This window comes from Neolamprologus brichardi, chromosome 4 (genome assembly GCF_056152115.1).
Source record: "Neolamprologus brichardi isolate AB-2024 chromosome 4, ASM5615211v1, whole genome shotgun sequence".
Classification (NCBI taxonomy): domain Eukaryota; kingdom Metazoa; phylum Chordata; class Actinopteri; order Cichliformes; family Cichlidae; genus Neolamprologus; species Neolamprologus brichardi.
The window spans coordinates 10,979,777-10,998,294 of record NC_142107.1 but is presented as its reverse complement, the minus strand read 5'-3'; the positions used below and the strand labels follow the sequence as shown (position 1 = coordinate 10,998,294).

The 18,518-nt window shown below is 40.1% G+C and overlaps 4 protein-coding genes across 4 annotated transcripts; 2 read left to right on the top strand and 2 right to left on the bottom strand.

Annotated features, from left to right (window-relative positions):
* The first annotated feature begins 294 nt into the window (after positions 1-294).
* On the top strand, positions 295-4,086 carry slc25a17l (solute carrier family 25 member 17-like). Its single transcript, XM_006791466.3, has 9 exons — positions 295-637; positions 810-870; positions 1,241-1,307; positions 1,565-1,719; positions 1,985-2,101; positions 2,194-2,339; positions 2,508-2,603; positions 3,253-3,338; positions 3,446-4,086. Exons 1-9 carry the CDS (start codon positions 563-565, stop codon positions 3,591-3,593), a joined length of 951 nt encoding a protein of 316 aa, XP_006791529.1. The 5' UTR covers positions 295-562; the 3' UTR covers positions 3,594-4,086.
* Positions 4,087-6,173: 2,087 nt separating this feature from the next.
* dxo (decapping exoribonuclease) lies at positions 6,174-10,383 on the bottom strand. Its single transcript, XM_006791465.3, has 7 exons — positions 9,965-10,383; positions 8,983-9,442; positions 8,595-8,821; positions 7,201-7,420; positions 6,984-7,119; positions 6,801-6,895; positions 6,174-6,724 (listed from the first exon to the last, which is right to left on the bottom strand). Exons 2-7 carry the CDS (start codon positions 9,438-9,440, stop codon positions 6,583-6,585), a joined length of 1,278 nt encoding a protein of 425 aa, XP_006791528.2. The 5' UTR covers positions 9,441-9,442; positions 9,965-10,383; the 3' UTR covers positions 6,174-6,582.
* LOC102787864 (winged helix repair factor 1) lies at positions 10,186-13,322 on the top strand. Its single transcript, XM_006791468.3, has 7 exons — positions 10,186-10,375; positions 10,698-10,793; positions 10,883-11,025; positions 11,117-11,352; positions 11,666-11,763; positions 11,855-12,002; positions 12,864-13,322. The coding sequence occupies exons 2-7, from the start codon at positions 10,700-10,702 to the stop codon at positions 12,907-12,909; spliced, it is 765 nt and encodes a 254-aa protein (XP_006791531.1). The 5' UTR covers positions 10,186-10,375; positions 10,698-10,699; the 3' UTR covers positions 12,910-13,322.
* A 1,013-nt stretch (positions 13,323-14,335) lies between these two features.
* Positions 14,336-18,250, bottom strand: LOC102788156 (ras-related C3 botulinum toxin substrate 1-like). Its single transcript, XM_006791470.3, has 6 exons — positions 18,134-18,250; positions 17,531-17,602; positions 16,985-17,102; positions 16,647-16,709; positions 14,922-15,090; positions 14,336-14,816 (listed from the first exon to the last, which is right to left on the bottom strand). Exons 1-6 carry the CDS (start codon positions 18,166-18,168, stop codon positions 14,686-14,688), a joined length of 588 nt encoding a protein of 195 aa, XP_006791533.1. The 5' UTR covers positions 18,169-18,250; the 3' UTR covers positions 14,336-14,685.
* Between the last annotated feature and the right edge of the window lie 268 nt (positions 18,251-18,518).

The following is an 18,518-nucleotide window of genomic DNA, read 5'->3' as shown; positions in this document are numbered from 1 at the left end:
GGCAGACATGCTTGATTGGGTCATTAATTACAGCAAAAGTAAAAATAACACACTATACTTAAAGTATCAAATGTAATAAAAAACAGGAAAAATAAAGTATTTTTTATTATTAATTATTGCAAACAGCTTGTGAATCGCACATGCTGTGGTGACCTGCCGCAAATAAGTGCTGTAAAATCCCATATAGTTTTTGCACCACTTCTCCTTCCAGTCCAGTAGGTGGCTAATAAATTCTATGCTAAAGTTAACGGTTTACCAAAAACAGAAGAAGAAGAAACAGAACCGGCAGAAGAGTCAACAAAAGAAGAAGAAGAAACTGTCCAATCAGCGGCATCTTGGGAAGAACTATCCCCCCGACCCGACCAGAAGAGAGTGACTCTGACAGTTTTTCACTTTCTTCTTTGGTTTCTGTTTCTTGTCGCTTCCTATAACATGAAGTTTTAAATAATTATTGTTTAAAACGTTTCCACTGTTCGGAAAACCCGGACATCTTCCATTGGGTTCACGGCAGTTACTTCCCGGTGTTTAGCTTGTGTGGTTGGACCGGGGAGAGCCTGCAGAGATGTCCGACAACGGTGGCTCGGCTGTCGGCCTCCTATCCTATGAGACGCTGGTTCATGCTGTGGCAGGTGCAATGGTGAGTAGCTTTGTTTCTTATTTATTTATTTTTATGGGGGTTGGGGTATTATCCTTCTAATAGCAGGATAGCATGGTGTTGAAGAAACCACTTTAAGATGAACAATGGTGTTAGATGTTGTGTTTTCAGGTGTCAGTATGGATGTTAATGTTGCAGTGCATTGTCTTTTTAGGGGAGTGTGACAGCTATGACCGTCTTCTTTCCTCTGGACACGGCCAAAAGCAGACTCCAGGGTGAGCTGGGGGGCTTTATCATCTTGGACAGAGGTCACCTGATAAGCTGCAGAGTTGAACGAGGTTTAACGCTGGGGTCATTATAGAGCAACCGTAACTGCATCCCAAAGAGCAGCTCACTGATAAATGTAGTTTTTATTTTACCTCATAAACAATCCATTTCTGTTTGTTGTTTCACGTCTTTTTTTTATTGCAAAGCACGCTCATGTTCAGCTCTATATAAGACATAAAAAGGTGTGGCATGCCTTTCTGCTTCCACTCTTTTACATTCCACAAACTGAGATAACGCAGTTAAACTGATCTTTGTGTGTCAAATCATTGTCCAGAGACTCATTACATGATTTCTGGCATATTTGTGTTTGTTTTTCAGTGGATGAGAAGAGAAAGTCGAACTCAACTCCAGTCATTCTGGCTGAGATAGCAAAGGAAGAAGGCTTGTACGTATAGTTTGGGAATTTAAAATCACTGAGGCTTCTGGTTAGAAATTACACAAGTTAAGCCTCGTTTTACTCTTATTTGACCACATTTATAATTTAACCAAATGTTATGAACCAAAACAAGGTAATCACAGATATAAACAGTTAATGAAAATAATTGGTAGCTGCAGCTGCAATCTAATCCATGGTTTAGGATGATGTTTTGGCCACATGACTGAAAACGCAGTACTCAAATGCCTCATCACTACCTCTCCCAGTCTGTCACTGTACAGAGGCTGGTTCCCAGTTATCTCCAGCCTTTGCTGCTCCAATTTTGTCTACTTCTACACGTTTAACTCGCTGAAGAAGCTGATGGCATCTGGTCCAGGCCAGTCCAGACCTGGGAAAGACTTGCTCATTGGAATTGTGTCAGGTAAGCACTGACCTGATGGAAATTGTCTGAAAGACCTAAATGGATGCAAGGTGTCCAATTAATAGAGAAGCCTGTAGCACAAAAGGCAAACTTTTCAAAAGTGGAGGGAGTGACTGTGTGACAGATGTCTGGATTGAATGGATGAATCCTGGATTTGTGTGTAAAACGTTTGCATGCATGTATCCCATAGACTGTATGCAAAAGATGGTGATATTATCCTCTGGTTTGTGGATTCAAAAAACTTGAATATCTCTTGTTCATGTAGGAGTGGTGAATGTGATCCTGACCACTCCCATGTGGGTGGTCAACACTCGACTGAAGATGCAGGGGGTAAAGTTCAGAAACGAAGACCTCCACCAGACTCACTACAGAGGCATATTTGGTGAGTGCTTCATATCTGTTAAACAGGTCAAAACTTCTGACGTGCTTGTCTTGTGTCTGTGTGATTTTCAAACCTCACTGCTTCTCTTTCAGATGCTTTCTCACAGATCATAGCCAATGAGGGGGTGGGAACTCTGTGGAACGGCACTTTGCCCTCTCTCGTCCTCGTACTCAACCCTGCTGTGCAGTTCATGATTTATGAGGCCATGAAGAGGAAGGCAGGCAGAGGAGGGAGAAAGGTAAGAAGACTTAAAGAGAGCCAGTGATGTATGCAATATTGCATTATTGAAGCTAATCAGTCAGCATGCTGTCGTTCCATAGCTGAAGGGCTGTGATCAGGAGGGACCCAGTTTAGACCAATCTAGCGATCAGTCACCTGACCTGTGAATTTTCGTCATTTACCACAGATATCCTCAGCAAAGATTTTTCTCATTGGAGCCATTGCCAAGGCCATCGCTACCACTGCCACGTATCCTCTGCAGACAGTTCAGGCCATACTGAGGGTAAATACTCTAATACAGAAAATGTTATTCCTGTATTCTGTTTTTCAAAGATTAGGCTGATGAAGTTCAACATTTTTGCAATGACAGAAAATTCAGTAAACAGACAAAAACAACTACAAATTGTATCTGTGTAATTTTATATGTGCCAAAAGCCGTCTATTACACTCTTACACGGGCAAAATGATGTTTCCTCTAAAACTAAAAACTAAAGTGGAACTCCTGGCTGAGTCTGGGACACAACATTGTGTAAATTTGACTTAATTTTGTATACACTCCTCAGAAACTTTATTAGGGAAAAAAAATTCTGATCCGGTCCCAGTAGATAAGAACGCCTGCTACCAAAAACCATGCTACATTCACTTAAATCACATTTCTTTCCCATTCTGATGCTCAGCAGCAACTTCGCTATATCACTAAATTAGCTGGGTTGCTGCAATGTGATTGGATGATTAGATATTTCTATTGATCAGCAGATGAACCGGTTTAAACAAAGTGGCCGGTGAGTGTGTATTAATAGAAAAATTTTAGAGAAACCAGAGCATCTTTATATGGTTAATACCATCAAACACTCATAGCGAATATGCATGACTGGTAAATGATATTGAATCTTTACTACACATGCATCACTTGTATTATGCTTTTTCATCAGTTTGGCCAGTATAAAAGTGACGCCGAGGGTGGTGGTGTGATGGGGAGCCTTTCTAACATTTTGTTCCTGCTCATGGACCGGATCAAGTGAGTGCAGCATCTCTAAAATTACACTATCTAGTCACTCGACTCACAACAAGCACATGTGTGAATATGTAGCAGTGGTCACAGTTGTATACCCGTGTTTATCGCAGGAAGCACGGTGCTCTCGGTTTGTACAAAGGCCTGGAGGCCAAGCTGCTACAGACGGTACTGACGGCTGCCCTCATGTTTGTTGTGTATGAGAAGATCGCTGCAGTGACCTTCAGAATCATGGGGATGAACAAGAAACTGAAGCACTAAAGACGGCTACCTGACTACAGCAAAGCATCAGTGCACTCATCCTCAGTAGGTTTTAAAGCCTGCTGATGCTATTACTAACATTATGAATTGTTTCTGTCGCATAGGCACGATAATATGATCCCGCAATGGTGCTTTGGGAGCCCCACATTCCTATTCCATTCCCAAATTATATAACAAAACCAGAGGGGGGTTTAATTATTGCTATTGTTAACCTCTAACTGTGAACATCTGTGCATACACATCCTCTCCACTGGTGCATTTCTCTTGGTTCAGCATGATCCTGCAGGGACTAAAGTTAACTGAGTTTATGTGACAAAGAAAAACATACAGACATCATTTATTAGTTTGGTTTCCTGTATAATATCTTCTAGTGTGAGGCGAGTTAAACAGGTCCTGTATTGAGTAACTGTTTGAAAAGAACACCTTTCAAAGAGCTGAACTTTCTACTGTTAAAAAATAAAACTCTGTCAGGTGATGATTTAAAAAAAACAAAAACAGTTTAGGCAAAAGAACACAAATACACCTGTTTGGCCTCTTTCTGAGAGATGTTGGCTGCACTGAAAGACTGATACAGCTCTCGTGGAAATATACATGCTCTTCAAGAAATTACTGGTTCAAATCAATGGGCCAGACTAGCTGCTTTCCCCTGGTCTGAGTTTTTGTCATGAGTCTGCTGTAGTTTCATATTTCACTATAGGAGATGAATGATATTTGTCTTTACATTTACATTTTCATATGAATTTGAAAAAGTGTATTTCAATTTAAGACTTATCTTAACATTTGAGCTTTATTGCACGTGATGATAAGTTTACTGCTGCCTTAATCTAAACCACTGGGCCATTCTTTACATACACTTAAGTTTTTAACTGTGAATTTATCCAGTTGTGAAATCCTGCAAGATGGAAACCTCATTAAATTAATTTAATATAAATTGAGGGAAAAGCACAGTGAATATGTGTCTGCACGTGCTGCAGTAGTTGTAGGTAGCAAGTGCCTCTGATTGTAATGCATTATGAAAAAGAAACTGTATGAACTGACATGCAGATGAGTGACAAATTAAAGGAAAAAAACAAGCTAAAATCTTAGTTGTGTGTCCACAGCATCAGTGCACCTCAGCATGTATTCTTCAAGTCTTTGAACCTTTAAAGGGATAAACAGTATTCCTCCAAAAGACACCAACCAAGACAAGTGGAGTACACCAACTAACACCTACACACAAAGTTCTCTCAAATTAGCTTGTTTTGTGATCTTGTGACTGCAAAAGCTGTAGCTTCTGATTCTTACTGTTGTGTGTTCATGAAATCACTCAGAGTATAATATTTCCTCACTGCAGGAATTTGAGGTTTGTTTCCCCCATTAGCCTGAATATAAAACGTGGATGGAGCCACTATCAACCACTGATTAGCTTTATACTCTGCATTTTAAGGTTTTGGCTGCTAAAATGTTGTTGTTATCAAGTTTTGGAGGGTTTATGAGCCAGAAGTGACTATTTATGAATGACTTGGTGGCAAGACTGGAACATAAGCTTCTTTGATAGTTTACTACTGGTGAGATTATTACACGACAGAAGACACCAATGCTACGAAAACTGGTTAAGCTGAGCAGACATCTGTGTCGGCACGTACCTGTAAGTCAGCATAGCCACACCTTTTACTTTTGAGCTTTTGTAAAGTTTATATAAGAAAGCAACCATGACTGGGACTAACAGGTTATAAAGACAAAAAGAAACTGTATCAGGTTGCAAACACATTTATTTTTGTTGTAAAGCTGGGCATTTTAACATCAAAGGTTATAGGGTTTTGACTCTTTTGAAGCCAGTCTCACTCTAAAGAGCTGCAGGTTTTGGCACTTTTTTCATTGTAATGCTTGGCGATGGTTTAATTCTTTTTTTTGTCACTCGTTTGTAAGTTATTCAGTGACTGTTGATCTACACAAACACTTGATGCACTGAGTTTTTTCTACTGTTTTCAATATCGCAGTGTTCGACGTGCGCTCTTTTTCTTTCACAGAGATGTCTTCCATTATTTCTATCAGTTCCCTGCGAGTAGTGTAAACTCGTCGGGGATCGCAGTGATTCACAGCATTTGTCACAGTACTTTCTCTCTGATGTGGCAAATGACAGTTAATGCTGCCTTTCAACTTGACGCCGGTTGACAGTTGATCTACTCCCCTGCTGCTGTTGTTAAACTGGTTTTTCTCTCTTTACGTCTTGGTTATAACCTAGAGAGGCGCTTCCCTTTAACACCGCAGCCTTTAGACCTTTTGTTGTTCTATCAATACTCTAGCCAAGTGACACATTTACCAGATTTCACCTCCTCTGCCAGTTGTCACTTATATTTGGTAGCAGTTAGGAAAAACAGCTCCAACTGTTTGTTTTTTTGATTAAAGCTTTCCAATTTTGCTTTTTATATTTTACAAAATGAACTTTGTTTACATCCAGTTCTTATTTGATATCATCTTGACTCATTTACAACAACAACAAAACAAAACACAGATTTTCTAATTTTGTTTAAATAAACATAACACTGTTTGTGGGTTTTAAATTATTGTTATAACCAGGGAATAAAAACGATTGAGAAACAATATTGATTTCTTTAATTGTGTTTTGTTTAGAACATTACATGCCAGATAAAATGTAGTTCATCGCTGCTTTAAAAAAATAAAAGAATTCCCCCAGAAGACTGATGAGTAGTGATTGGTGAGCTCATGCAAATGTTTACTACGTTAAATGTCCAGATTCTGATAAAGAGTCCTCGACTGGAGGTCTACAGGATAATGATGCATTCGTGACCATGCCTTAGGTGGAATTTATACTTCTGCAATTCAGTTTATCAGAGCCATACGTAAGGTTAAATATTACGTCACAATAACCTATGCTGACGTGCACCTCCCTTCCTCAAAACAACTGTGATTGGCCTGTTTCCTCCTCTTCTAATTGACTGGAAGGGAATGAATCAACTCCAGGCTTTCAGACTTCAGTGCAGAAGAATTATGCTTTAGGCTCATATTGGGAGTCTTCACTTCTCGTCATCTCCTCAACATACCAGTGTGGCAGGAAGCAATACTGAGAGTCTCTGTGGGCAGAGTAGGTGACATCTTTGTAGGGATCCCAGGAGAACAGGTGCACCACTCTGAAATGACAACAGAAAAAGATTAACATGTATTTACCCCAAACCAGAATATTTTAAAAGTGTTGTTATAGCTCACCTAGGACTGTCTTCGGTAACTACACGCTTCAGAAAAGACAGGAAATCGCAGCAAAAGTTCATGCATACTGTCGGCTTCCAGCAGTTGTACTCGTTCTGTTTAAAAGATGTACAAAAGGCTCATGAAGTGTGCTCATGGTGTGCTGCCAGATGTTTTTAAATCACGAGTTATTTATTGCTTTACCTTGATGAGATGGGAGATCTTAGAAATGTGAAAGGTCTCCACGGAAACAACGACACCTTCCTGATCTCGGAAACCTGCCACCACTCTAGGGACTCCCGGGAGAAAAGACTGGGCCCACCACTTAAGCAGTTTGAACCTGAGGAGCGCCAAAATAAAAGCGTTACCATCCAGCCAACCACATAACATGAAAATTATGAGGCTTTACTTTATCCTGTACCTGTGGAAGTTGCTGCGCTGTTTGGGGGTGCAGATCTCTGCAGAGGTCTTCAGCTCCACGTAACAGGCAGGAGCAGCCGGAGCTTTGGGATCTTTATCCCGACAGTCCACCTCGCCGGAGAACAGCAGTCTGTGATCCGCGAGCCGAGTTTGCACCACAGTGCAGAAGGCCTCGTTGGTGTTAACCACTCCACCAGGGTCAGGTAGACTGTGGGTATTGTCTACAGGAGAGACAAAGGTGAAACTTTACAACTGTGCTCTATATGATCTAGGTTTAGTTTTCATATCTAATATAATGGACACACGGATATGAACAGAAAAAATAAAAAAATAATGATTTGAAGTCAGTGTTGGGCATTATAATAATCACGTTACATTTTTATAGAGTGTAGAATTTTTAATTAATCATGGTAAGCTTTATACTGCATTTATGAGTCTTTGCTGTTACTCGAGTTCTTCAATTACATGAAGACATGAAGATAACTTTTTAAAAGGACAGCTGCTGGAAGCGGCCTTTAAAAGATAGGCACTGTGGTCATAAAGGGATGAACATAATCAGCAACAATACTCAGGCTGTGTCATGTAAATGATGCTCAACTGGTACTAAGGGACCCAGCAGCCTGGACTGCTGACACAAAGCAGCATGGATCTGTGTTTTCCTGTTGTTTATCCCCAATTCTGCCATTACCAGTGCAGCACAAATCAAGAATCATCAGACAGGCAACATTTTTCTAGTCTTCTATTGTCCAGTTTTGTTGAGCTTGGATGAATTATAGCTTACTTTTCTTAGCTGACAGGAGTTGCACCTGGTGTGGTCTTCTGATTACCTCGATTGTGGTTGTTTGAGTTACTCTTGCCTTCCTATCAGTTCCAAGCAGTCTCTCTTTGATCTTTGGTACCAATGAGGAATTTTCACCCTGAGAACTGCCCCTGACTGGATGTTTCCTCTTTTCAAACCAGTCTCTGTAAACCCTAGAGATGGTTATGTGGGAAAATCCCAGTAAATTAGCGGTTTCAGAAATCGTTACCCAAGTGTGAAATGGTAAAAGGTGAGGTACAACCTGGACAGGCTGCCAGTCTATTGCAGCATTAACACACTCACACAGGCAGCAAAGCTCACACAAAAACAGCCGGTGAAATCAAACCTGGATCTTCTTTTTGTGAGGCAACAGTACTGTTTTTGTTTGGGGTTTTTTATTATACCATTAGCATTTTTTTCCCATAGTGGAAATCTCACATGTTGTGAATGGACTGTGAATATAAAACCAGTTGATTATGAGGTATGCCTGTGAATCATCAGCTGTGGGTAAGGCAGTTTTAATCAGTACCCAAAGTTTCAAAAAAAAAAAAAAGGAAAAATAAGGTACTTGTTTACTGCTACATAAACCCACCTACCTGCACATGTGTATTGCTCAAACTTGTATCCCCAGTACATCATCTCTTCATGCCTCTCGGTGCGGTTCTCCCGTTCCCTGCGAGCAGCTTCCGTTTCCACCTCACTGATGTAAAATGTGCCCCTGAACCTGGTGACTGCTAACAACCAGCCTTCCCTTGTCTCATAAGGAGTGGTCAGCAGCTTAGTTAGGTGGCCCCGCCATGTCACAAAGTCGACATCTAAAGCGCTGGAAAGAGTAGAGGTTGATCAAAGAATACGTGTCCAGTAGGAACTGTTGTTGTGGTTAGAGATCAATAATGTTTATCTCTCTCTCTCTCTGTGTGTGGGACCTACTTGATCACCTGAAGAGAAATACAATAAAAACAGGAACCTCACAGCTACACTTACCGAGGTGAGGCTGCTGCCCCTGTTGGGTTAATCTTTGATTTATTGGCTACAATCCAACGGAGAATATGGTCCAGCCTCTCCTTCACACTGTCGTCTCTTTTTATAAAGCGATCCCTGTATCCATCCCTCAGGTTGAAATTTGGATTCTTGTCAGGCTCCACGTAGTACCTCATCTGCCTGCTGTCGTTGAAGAATCTACGCTCAGAGTCGAGGGAAAAACATCCCACTTCCACAGGCTGTTTGTAAACAGGAAAGTCTCTTTCATAAAGCTCTCTTCTCGTGCTTAAAGTCCTGCAGCTCAAAGGGTTTTGACCCAGAGCCGACTCAGACCGATACTGGTGCTGTGTGTTCGTTCTGAAGTGTTTATTCTCACGAGGATTTCTGCCACTGTCGTCTCTTTGTCTTTTGTACGAGGACTGATGGCTGTGATAGCTGATGCTGGATCTGTGGGGGTCCATAGCTGGACAGAAAGAATTTATGAGTTTTTGTTCTTTAAGTGCATTTTTTTCAGGGATAAGTTACGTTAGCGTTAATGTATATGTGCATATTCTTTAGCTAACTTCTAAAAATACTTTTCCCACTATCAGTTAATTCCACCTACAATATTGTGTAAAGGGCTTAAGCTACTCCTCATGTCTTTTTATTTTGCTTCCAAGAAGGCACTTTTGCACAGTGCTGCATATTTAAAATTAGAAATGTGTTATTTCCTCTCTGTAACAAATTGTGCACAAACAATGAATTAGTTTAAGTTTAAATGTAGCATGTCTGGACCTAGAACCGCCTGATGTGCTTATAACAGTTTATGTGTTGAATGTTGAATGGAAAAGAGGCAGGTAATGTCTGGCGTGTGTCTGCACTGTTTCTCAATTAAATGCATGTTTAAAATTAACAAAGGTTTCCTAATACCGCTGTTACTAACCCCACTACAAAAACTAAAGAGTACTTTCATGAATAAATAAGACGTAAGTAAGTGATAACCTACCTCTTTACAGCACAGCGAGCAGAGGTTGCTAACCTAACGTTAGAAGTTCCCTGTTTATATTATGTCAGAGGAAATAAAATAACAGACTTTGCACAGGAACAACAAACATACGTTTGTTGCATCTTTACCGACTAAAACCAAGAAGTAGCTGAGTTAGAAAAACGCTGCCTTGTTTTTGTAGCGGGACAGCTAACTAGTCTCACACGCTAACAACAAGCTAACGCCACTTCCGTGTGCAGTTTTCCATCCAATCCGCTGCTCGTTGGTAGTGGCGACACTTCCTCTAAAAACACTGTAAATATCCGTGAAAAGAAGAGTTGTAGCAGTTCCCTGTAGCTGTTGGGCTGGTTTGTGGCTCTGGCAAGGAATAAAGTGATGTAAAAACACATTATTATTGGGTTTATTCATCAGGTAAGGACGAAAATTATTTTCGAGTTCAAATAGCTCGGTCTAATGTTGATTAACAAGCTAGCGTTAGCATGGCTAACGGTGTAGTGTTTGTAACCTAACAAAACTTGTTTTCTGAGGGTACTTTTATGGAAAATATGAGATTATGTCTTATAATTCATTCATCAGAAATTGGCAAAGGAGTGGATCTTGACTGTGGGGCATTGTTCTTAATTAGTAGGAAATAATGATATGATTGACCATTTAAAGGTCTTTTAATAGGCTCTGCGTTGTGTAGCGAGGAAAGCAGCATCTTGGAGTGAACAGGTGCAAATTTCTCCTTCAGGTATGAGCAGGAAACGGGCTCTGATTTCAGACGCTTTCAATCTGAAGAAGAGAAAAAATGGCACAGAACAATTTGGAGCTACTGCTGCTGAAGAGGGTGGGTGTATGACTCCTAAAAAATCTACAATAATGTGATCAAAAAACTCTTCATTTGAAGTTCACACTGTCATTTCTTCACTTTAAAAGGACCAGCTGACATTAAATCCAGTCTGGAGTACCTCATGACCCTATTTCCCAGAAAGCTCTTCAATGATGCACTGCCTCAAATTTTGCTGAAGCACCAGCTCTACAGCATACACAGTGACAAGACTTTGGTGGACAAGGAGGTGGTAAGGTGGATTTTAAGTGTTAGAAATGTATGTGTAATCATCTCTGCAGATTCAGATGTGAAATACAACTCGCTGCTGTCCTCGGTAACAGAATAAGATGCGTGAACGAGGAGATCTGCTGATGTTCCAGCTCGGGTTTGACGCAGAAGCCTTTGGGTTGGTTTTTACTTCTGACTACAAGGCCAAAGTGCTGGCGGGAGAAGAGGGCAAAACCACAAGAGCCACCGTGGAGAGGTTTTTGGAGAAAGTGGTGTCCGCTTGCACAGATCTGAGCTTCACGAAAGACAAAATGCTGAAGGAGTTTCTCTTCACAGACTCTGAGATAACGTATGAAAGACACCCATATATTGCATGCGTTTATTATTTAGCTTTATCATTCCCAAACCTTCTATCTTAGACATAGTTTAACATTTAACTTCCTAAATAAATAAAAAGCAAAGCAACACTGCTGACAATGACTGAAAGAGTTTGAAATTTATTTAAAGGGGTAGCAGAGAATAACATTTTCTATGGCATTAAAGCTGTTTATACCGATTTCCATAACTTTGTGCTTGGCATTATTGAATGAATGTGTAACCTCTGACTTGGCCATTCTGAAAGATAAAGATCAACTCAGAATCTGTTTTCTCCCCACACACAGGCAGCTGGTTAAGTCTGGGGTCCTAACTGTGAGGGATGCAGGCAGCTGGTGGCTTTCCATTCCCAACTCTGGCAAATTCACAAAGTACTTCATAAAAGGTTGGTGTTGAATCTCACTTGATTGAATCGTAACGGCAATTTCTTTTAGTTATGACACCCATTAATGTCCTTGTTCTCATTTTGCCGTTAGGCCGTAAAGCAGTGCTCAGCATGGTTAAGAAGTCCAAATACGGCGAAGTCTTAAAGGCAGAAATTGAGGAGCGGCGGACGAATTCACAAGTGAAATTCCATATGAAATACCACATTCATGACATTGTTGGCGCAGAGCTGGTAGAGAGGTAATAAGACTGGATTCTATCACTTCTGAAAATGGGCAAACATTTGATTTTATTTATTTATTTTTTACCTCCTTTCCTTACCTTTATCTTAGTATGTCAGTTTAACCACCTGTTAAGGCATTAAATACAGCTGCTCTCAATCTTATTTCAGTAACTGGACTAAATTTAAGAAAAATTCCCAATCCGACCATCTTTGATTTCTCTGAAAAGAGTCCAGGGAGACTAGACCTGTGTCTTTCAAAATTTTTTTAGGTCAAGTATCTGGTACTATGACTTCAGCAATGTGGAATTTCAAAATAATCTCACATTCAGTTGAGCGATAATTAGCTTAAAAATTTGCTAGTATAGCTTATACAGGCCAAATTTAAAGGGCTGTAGAAAAAATTCAAAGACAGGAGTTTAAGTTTATAACACTTTCATGTGTTAACCTCTTATAAATGTATCCCCTCATATTAAATTTAATGTGTAGTTTTATTATCACGAAACTACTCTAATTAGATGAAGTTCTTTGTGATGTACCAACAAATGGCATCATCTAACATTTCCAATCTCACTTTTCTAGAAAGATTTGGTGTCTGGTGGTAACAGATCCAAAATGTGTGATGGTTTACTTTCCCAAAGGTTTCCTTTTTCCCATTTGGTCTATTGACATGGAATAGGATTATTAGTCTTTATGGTCACTAATGTGTGCGTGTTACTGTCAAACAGTTTTAACAACTCTTGGTCTTTAAAATTACGTCTGTCTTGAAGTGTGGTTGCTTTTCTTTAACGTCCAAAACAATCTGACTTGTTTTCCGCCTAACTCAAGTCAAGTTTTCGTCTGATCCCACTGATTTTAATGAATGCTTTCTTTCTTTCCAGCATACCGTCAACTTCAGGGACCCTTTTGCGATCTGTGGATTCGTGAGGCTGACGTCAGGCGCTGACGGACGATGAGAAATTTATGAACGGAATGAAAAGTGTTTATAAAAAGACTGAATGGAATAATTTAAGTATTCAAGTGCAGATTCTGTGCCAAATGTGCTACTAATGACCTATGATGACGAGACGTTATCAAGTTTTGGTTTATCTTGTAATAAGATTTATTTAAATTTCTTTGCATCACATATGAGATTCCTTGTCTACATGGAGTTCACAACTTAATGGCAATCATTGCCTCTGTGCTGAGTGTTTTCAGGAAACAAAATGCTTTGTTACAAAGAAATGAGGTTTCCCAACATCCTGTTTGAAACTTGAAGGTCAGTTTTCCAAAATCAAATAATGTCCCGCCTGTCAAAGCTTGAAACTGTGTCACCTTGAAGTAAAACGGATTACATCATTTTTTGTTCGCTGCTTCGCTCATGTTGTCTCTTCTGTTTTTGTGCTCAGTCAGCATCACTTGTGTGCAGCATTCATCCTTTGCCCGTACTGAACTGTATTTCAAACCCTTAGAAGGGTCAAGCTCATTATCAATTGTTTTGAACAGGCCCCTTTTCCTGAGAGCTTCAGACAGAATTTTTCATGTCCCACTAATAATTCCCAGGAATTGTTTTTCACTCATCTCGTCCAATTCAAACCTCGCAGTGTATGTATGGAATATAAGTGCAGGACTGAGCTTGACATCATTTTGGTTAGAAGTTCTATTTTTAAGCTAAAATTAGTTTTTTTTTTTTCCTTCTAGGTTTCCCCCAAAGTGACTGCTCCACTCTGTGTGCGTGTGTGCAGATTTGCTATCTTTTGACTACATTGATGTCACAGATATTATAGTTACATTGAGTCCACTTTATTTGGAAACATCCTTGTAACCTTTTGTAAACAGTTTGGAAGTGTTTGTTAAAAGAATAACTGAACAGTGATAACTGGGGGTTAAATTACACTGTAAAATTGCACAAAGTAGTTGTGATCATATTTTGTGGAGGTCTGCTCTACCAGCTGATTGCACCGCTATGTCTGTCAACCCATCCCCACAAGGAAATATCAAACACAAAGGGGACAGTGTCTGACTCCAGTGAGCCACAAATGCACCAAAGAGGCTTTCCTCAACACAGTCCTCATTTATAGTTCTACAAAACTCCCACTGACAGGTGGATTCTCCTGTTTCAGTGCAGCTAGCCAACAATGGAGAAAACTAGTTGTTGCTGTCATATGCAGTACAAGGGTAACTCCCCTAGATTGCTTTTGTAGTTTTAGTATCCTTCTTTTCTTCAGAGTTATCAGTTCTGTGACTAGTTAGATAAAACAATGTCTGTTAGCACCAACCAAACCTATTCTATACTTGGACAAGTTGGCATAAAACATGCTCTAAAAAACAAAACTTAAATATAATTTTACAGAAAGTGTCAAGACTTTGAGTTTATTTTAAGACTGGGGCTCAATACATTTAGTGCTCCACTTTAATTCTCAACTGTAACAGTTACAAATTGGTGACGACAAATTGGCGTTTTTAACTTGTAAATGCTTGATGTGGTTGAGCAGGAAACAGCAGCAGACTGTCAGCTGTGTTTTAAAGAGACAACAGATCAAAGAATTTCTTTTTACAGCATGTGTACAGTCTATTTGGAAACATTTCTACTACCAAAAATCAGTATACACTTTTAGGAAGTGTATACTAATTTGTCTCCTAAAATTGACCTTACAACTGTATAACTGATGCAGCTACACACATTGAAGGACAGAATCTGAAATACACTGTTTCAGTGAAGTCTTAGAGGAGAGAGCACTTCTTTGTCTTCTTGGTGATAGGTGGAGGGGACACGGCAATCCTGATGGCCTCATCAAACAGAGTTTTAACGCCACATTGAGTCAAAGCTGAGCACTCCAGGTACTTGACAGAACCTGAAGACAGGAAACAGAGAGCCAGATTCCAGGCTTATTACTGGAATCTGCCGTCTTCCGTGATGATTTAAAAGAAAAAGTATTAGAGATAACTGAAGCGATTACCAATCTCTTTGGACAGGGCCAGTCCATCAGGGTAGTTAATGGGAGAGAGATTAGTCTTCTTCTCCTTCTTGTGCTTCTCTAAAGCGTCTTTGTCATCTCTCAGATCCATTTTGGTCCCCACGAGGATAATGGGAGTGTTCTGACAATGGTGTCTCACCTCTTTAATCCACTGCAAAGAGACAATGTTTATGAGTTTAACTTCCCAGCTCGGCCTGCACCACCTTGAACACTTTATTTTATTGAAGCTGCAGCTACCTCCTATTTGCATTGTCATTCTTTTGATTTTTGGTGAAGGAATCATGTGGAGCATTCCTAAATGGAGCTTGTATGTTCTCCCTGTGCTTTTGAGGGTTTCCTTCTACAACTCAAAGACATTTATGTTGGATTAAGTGACGAATCTAATTTGGCTGTAGGTGTGGATGTGAGTTCGACTGGTTGTTTGAAGGCTTTAACACTAAATGTTACAAAATAATGCTTATTACCTGGCTACAAACATACAATGCCATACAGTTGCTACATTATTTAAAAAATAAAAAACAAAAAGAAGTTTCTTTTAAAGGGGGAAGAAGGGAGTAAGACCCCTTTGAAATCCAAAGCCAGAGCAATAGGTCGGCATTGGTACACATTAGATGATCTAAAATAACTGTGATAAAGTAATTGCCCCTGAACCTAATAACTGGTAGTACCATCCTTGGCAGCAAGAACTGCAATCAAGCATTTGTATTAACTGCTAATGAGTACTTCACATCACTGTGGAGGAATTTTGACCCACTCTTCTCTGCCGAATTGTTTTCATTCAGCCCCACTGGAGGGTTTGCAAGCATGAAAGCCCTGTTTAAGGTTACCTAAGCATCTCAGTCAGGTTGAAACCTGGAGTTTGACTAGGTCACCCCAAAATCTTCATTTTGTTTCTTTGAGCCATACAGAGGTGGACATGCTGGTGTTTTTTGGATCATCGCCCTTCTGTATAATCCAAGACCTCTTGAGTCTCAGGGCATGAACTGATGGCCAAAAATTCTTCCGGATTTTCTGGTAGAAAGCGGAATTCATAGTTCCATCAATTACAACAAGTTGTCCAGGTCCTGAAGCAGCAAAGCAGCCCAGGAACCTCATACAAGCACCACCATGTTTGACTGTTGGTATGATGGTGTTCTTATGAAATGCTGTGTGTCTTGGGGATCATCCAGATGCTTTTTGGCAAATGTGAGACATTTGTGTTCTCAGCAGTGATTTCCACCTTGGAGATCCAGTCTGCTACTCCTGGCTGCTTGCAGTGGGTTGCTTAGTTGGCATACGTCACACTTCAGATTAATCACACTTAGTAAAAAAAAAAACTTTGTTTATTAAGAGAAAATATGCCTAACATAATTTTGATGGCACATTTTAAAAGTAAAAAAATGCTAAATATTTTGTCGCCCTTTTCCACTTTCTTGTCATTTTCTGGTTTTATGAAAACTCACTACTTAATAGAAATTAACTCACATTATTCACTAATAAAATTAATTTGTAGTTGCGGGTCTACTTTCCATCATGTTAGAATCCTTTGGAAAATATAGTTACATTTTTCCATTGAATTTATGGTTAGGTCTTGATCCACAGCAGCTTGTGCTTGCGTTGCAGCACAGGCACAATATAAGTAAATGTCATGATATTGATATGACAGTACTGACACTGTCAGTACCTGACATTGTGCAGCCACCTTTCCATAATATAGCGACTACTCACCTTATGACGGACATTTTCAAATGACGCAGGAGACACGAGGGAAAAGCAGATGAGAAAAATATCCTGGTAAGACAAAGAAAGCAAAACAGTCAGAGCCTCAATTCTTTATATTTTGAAAATCAGTGAAAAAGCTGCCAATGTCCAACGGAAAACTTAAAGACCTTCAGAAAGCATGGAGAACTACTGCTGAAGACCACTTTTAAAAAAAATCATAGGAACATCTTACTTCATTGGAAGTGAAATATAAAGAACTAAGGAGTGACTCAAATCTTTTGCACAGTAATGTAAGTGAAGTATAGCACAACATTGTGTGATCTTTCTTTTTGTGGTTGTTGTACCGTCAGTGGGTAGGAAAGGGGGCGGAGTCTGTCATAGTCTTCTTGTCCTGCTGTATCCCAAAGGTTCAGGCTCACCGGCTTCCCATCGAACAAAACATTGGCGGAGTAGTTGTCGAACCTGACAGAAGTGATGAAGCGCAAATAAACCAAACCCTTCTGGCTTTATATAGACTGTCAAAATATAACAACTGAAAAAAAAAACAACTGAAGTGGAAGTTGATATCTTATCTGCCTTATTGTAGGCTTTTATGGCGTCTGCTCTCTTAAATTTCACTCACTCGGAAGCTTGTTTATCAATGACTTCATGCCACAGTTACAGTAACAGCTAGGATCAGAATGAGATAGGCTGAAGAGTTTCCTCATAACATCCTGTAACATGTATTTCTGGTCTAGTTACAGTCCACTGCTGTGATTGTAAGCTCCTCTGCAAGCCAAATTTTCATATAATGCACTGATTTTAAAGGAGGGTGGAGACCGATCACTGTTTGCTAATCTTGCTTTAATAAATAAATAAATACTCACTGCACTGCAAAGTGAGATACTCACACTGTGGGGACGTACTCTCCAGGAAAGGCATTGGTGGTGTAGTTGATGAGCAGACAGGTCTTACCTACTTCTCTGTAGGGGAGAAGAAGCTGGATTAGTATTTACTGACAGATGGCAAAAAACACAAAAACAATGCTGTGTCTGAACTGATGGACATTCAACTTTGTTACACTGGACTCAGGTTGCCAAAACTATTTAGGCAGGCACACAGCCCCCCCTCTGGCAGCTGAACATATGAACAGTAGCTGACATCCACATCACTGAACAACACTTATCACAACACAACACTTATCAGAAGTATCACCCTGTCTGGTACACATGTGAATGCTAGCTGTTTAACTAGCAGTAAATGTTAGCATTAAAGTAGCAGCTATACCTAATCATAATAACACAGTAACTTTAACGACACATCGGAGAGCAAATTGGATTTTGTATCTTGCCTAAGGGTATTTGCACACAAACTGGAGCACCAGGGGTTAACCCAGCAACCTCCCAATCAGCCGGTGACCTGCTCTACCTGCTCTGAGCCACAGCCATCACATTTTACAGGTAAAAACCAGGTGTACAAAATAAAATAAAGTAATATTGAGTAAGTGAACTCACCCGTCTCCGACGACGACACACTTAATGCTCTGCATTGCGCCTCAGCAACTGGAGGAATGCTGTCAGCCCAGGAGCTCATTTCTTATCAAGCTTCTTTGCTTTTTCCCTGAAAGTCGGATGCTGGTTCTGGGGCTGGGCGTGTCGTCAGTGTTACAGTCAAAGCTAGGAAAACAGGTTTTTTGCTCCATGGTAAGGTAGAGCCCTCCATCCATCCATCACTAGTTGTGCGCTCAAAATATAACCATTGAGGCCGATATTCAGCAGCAGTGGTACTACAGAGAGTATTGCCATGTTAATACTGTTTGCATGCACTGTTGTCCATCTTGGGTTCTGAAGTTGAGAGAGATAGGACTTCTCCCACCTTCTTCCTTCTGCAGCTCCTTTT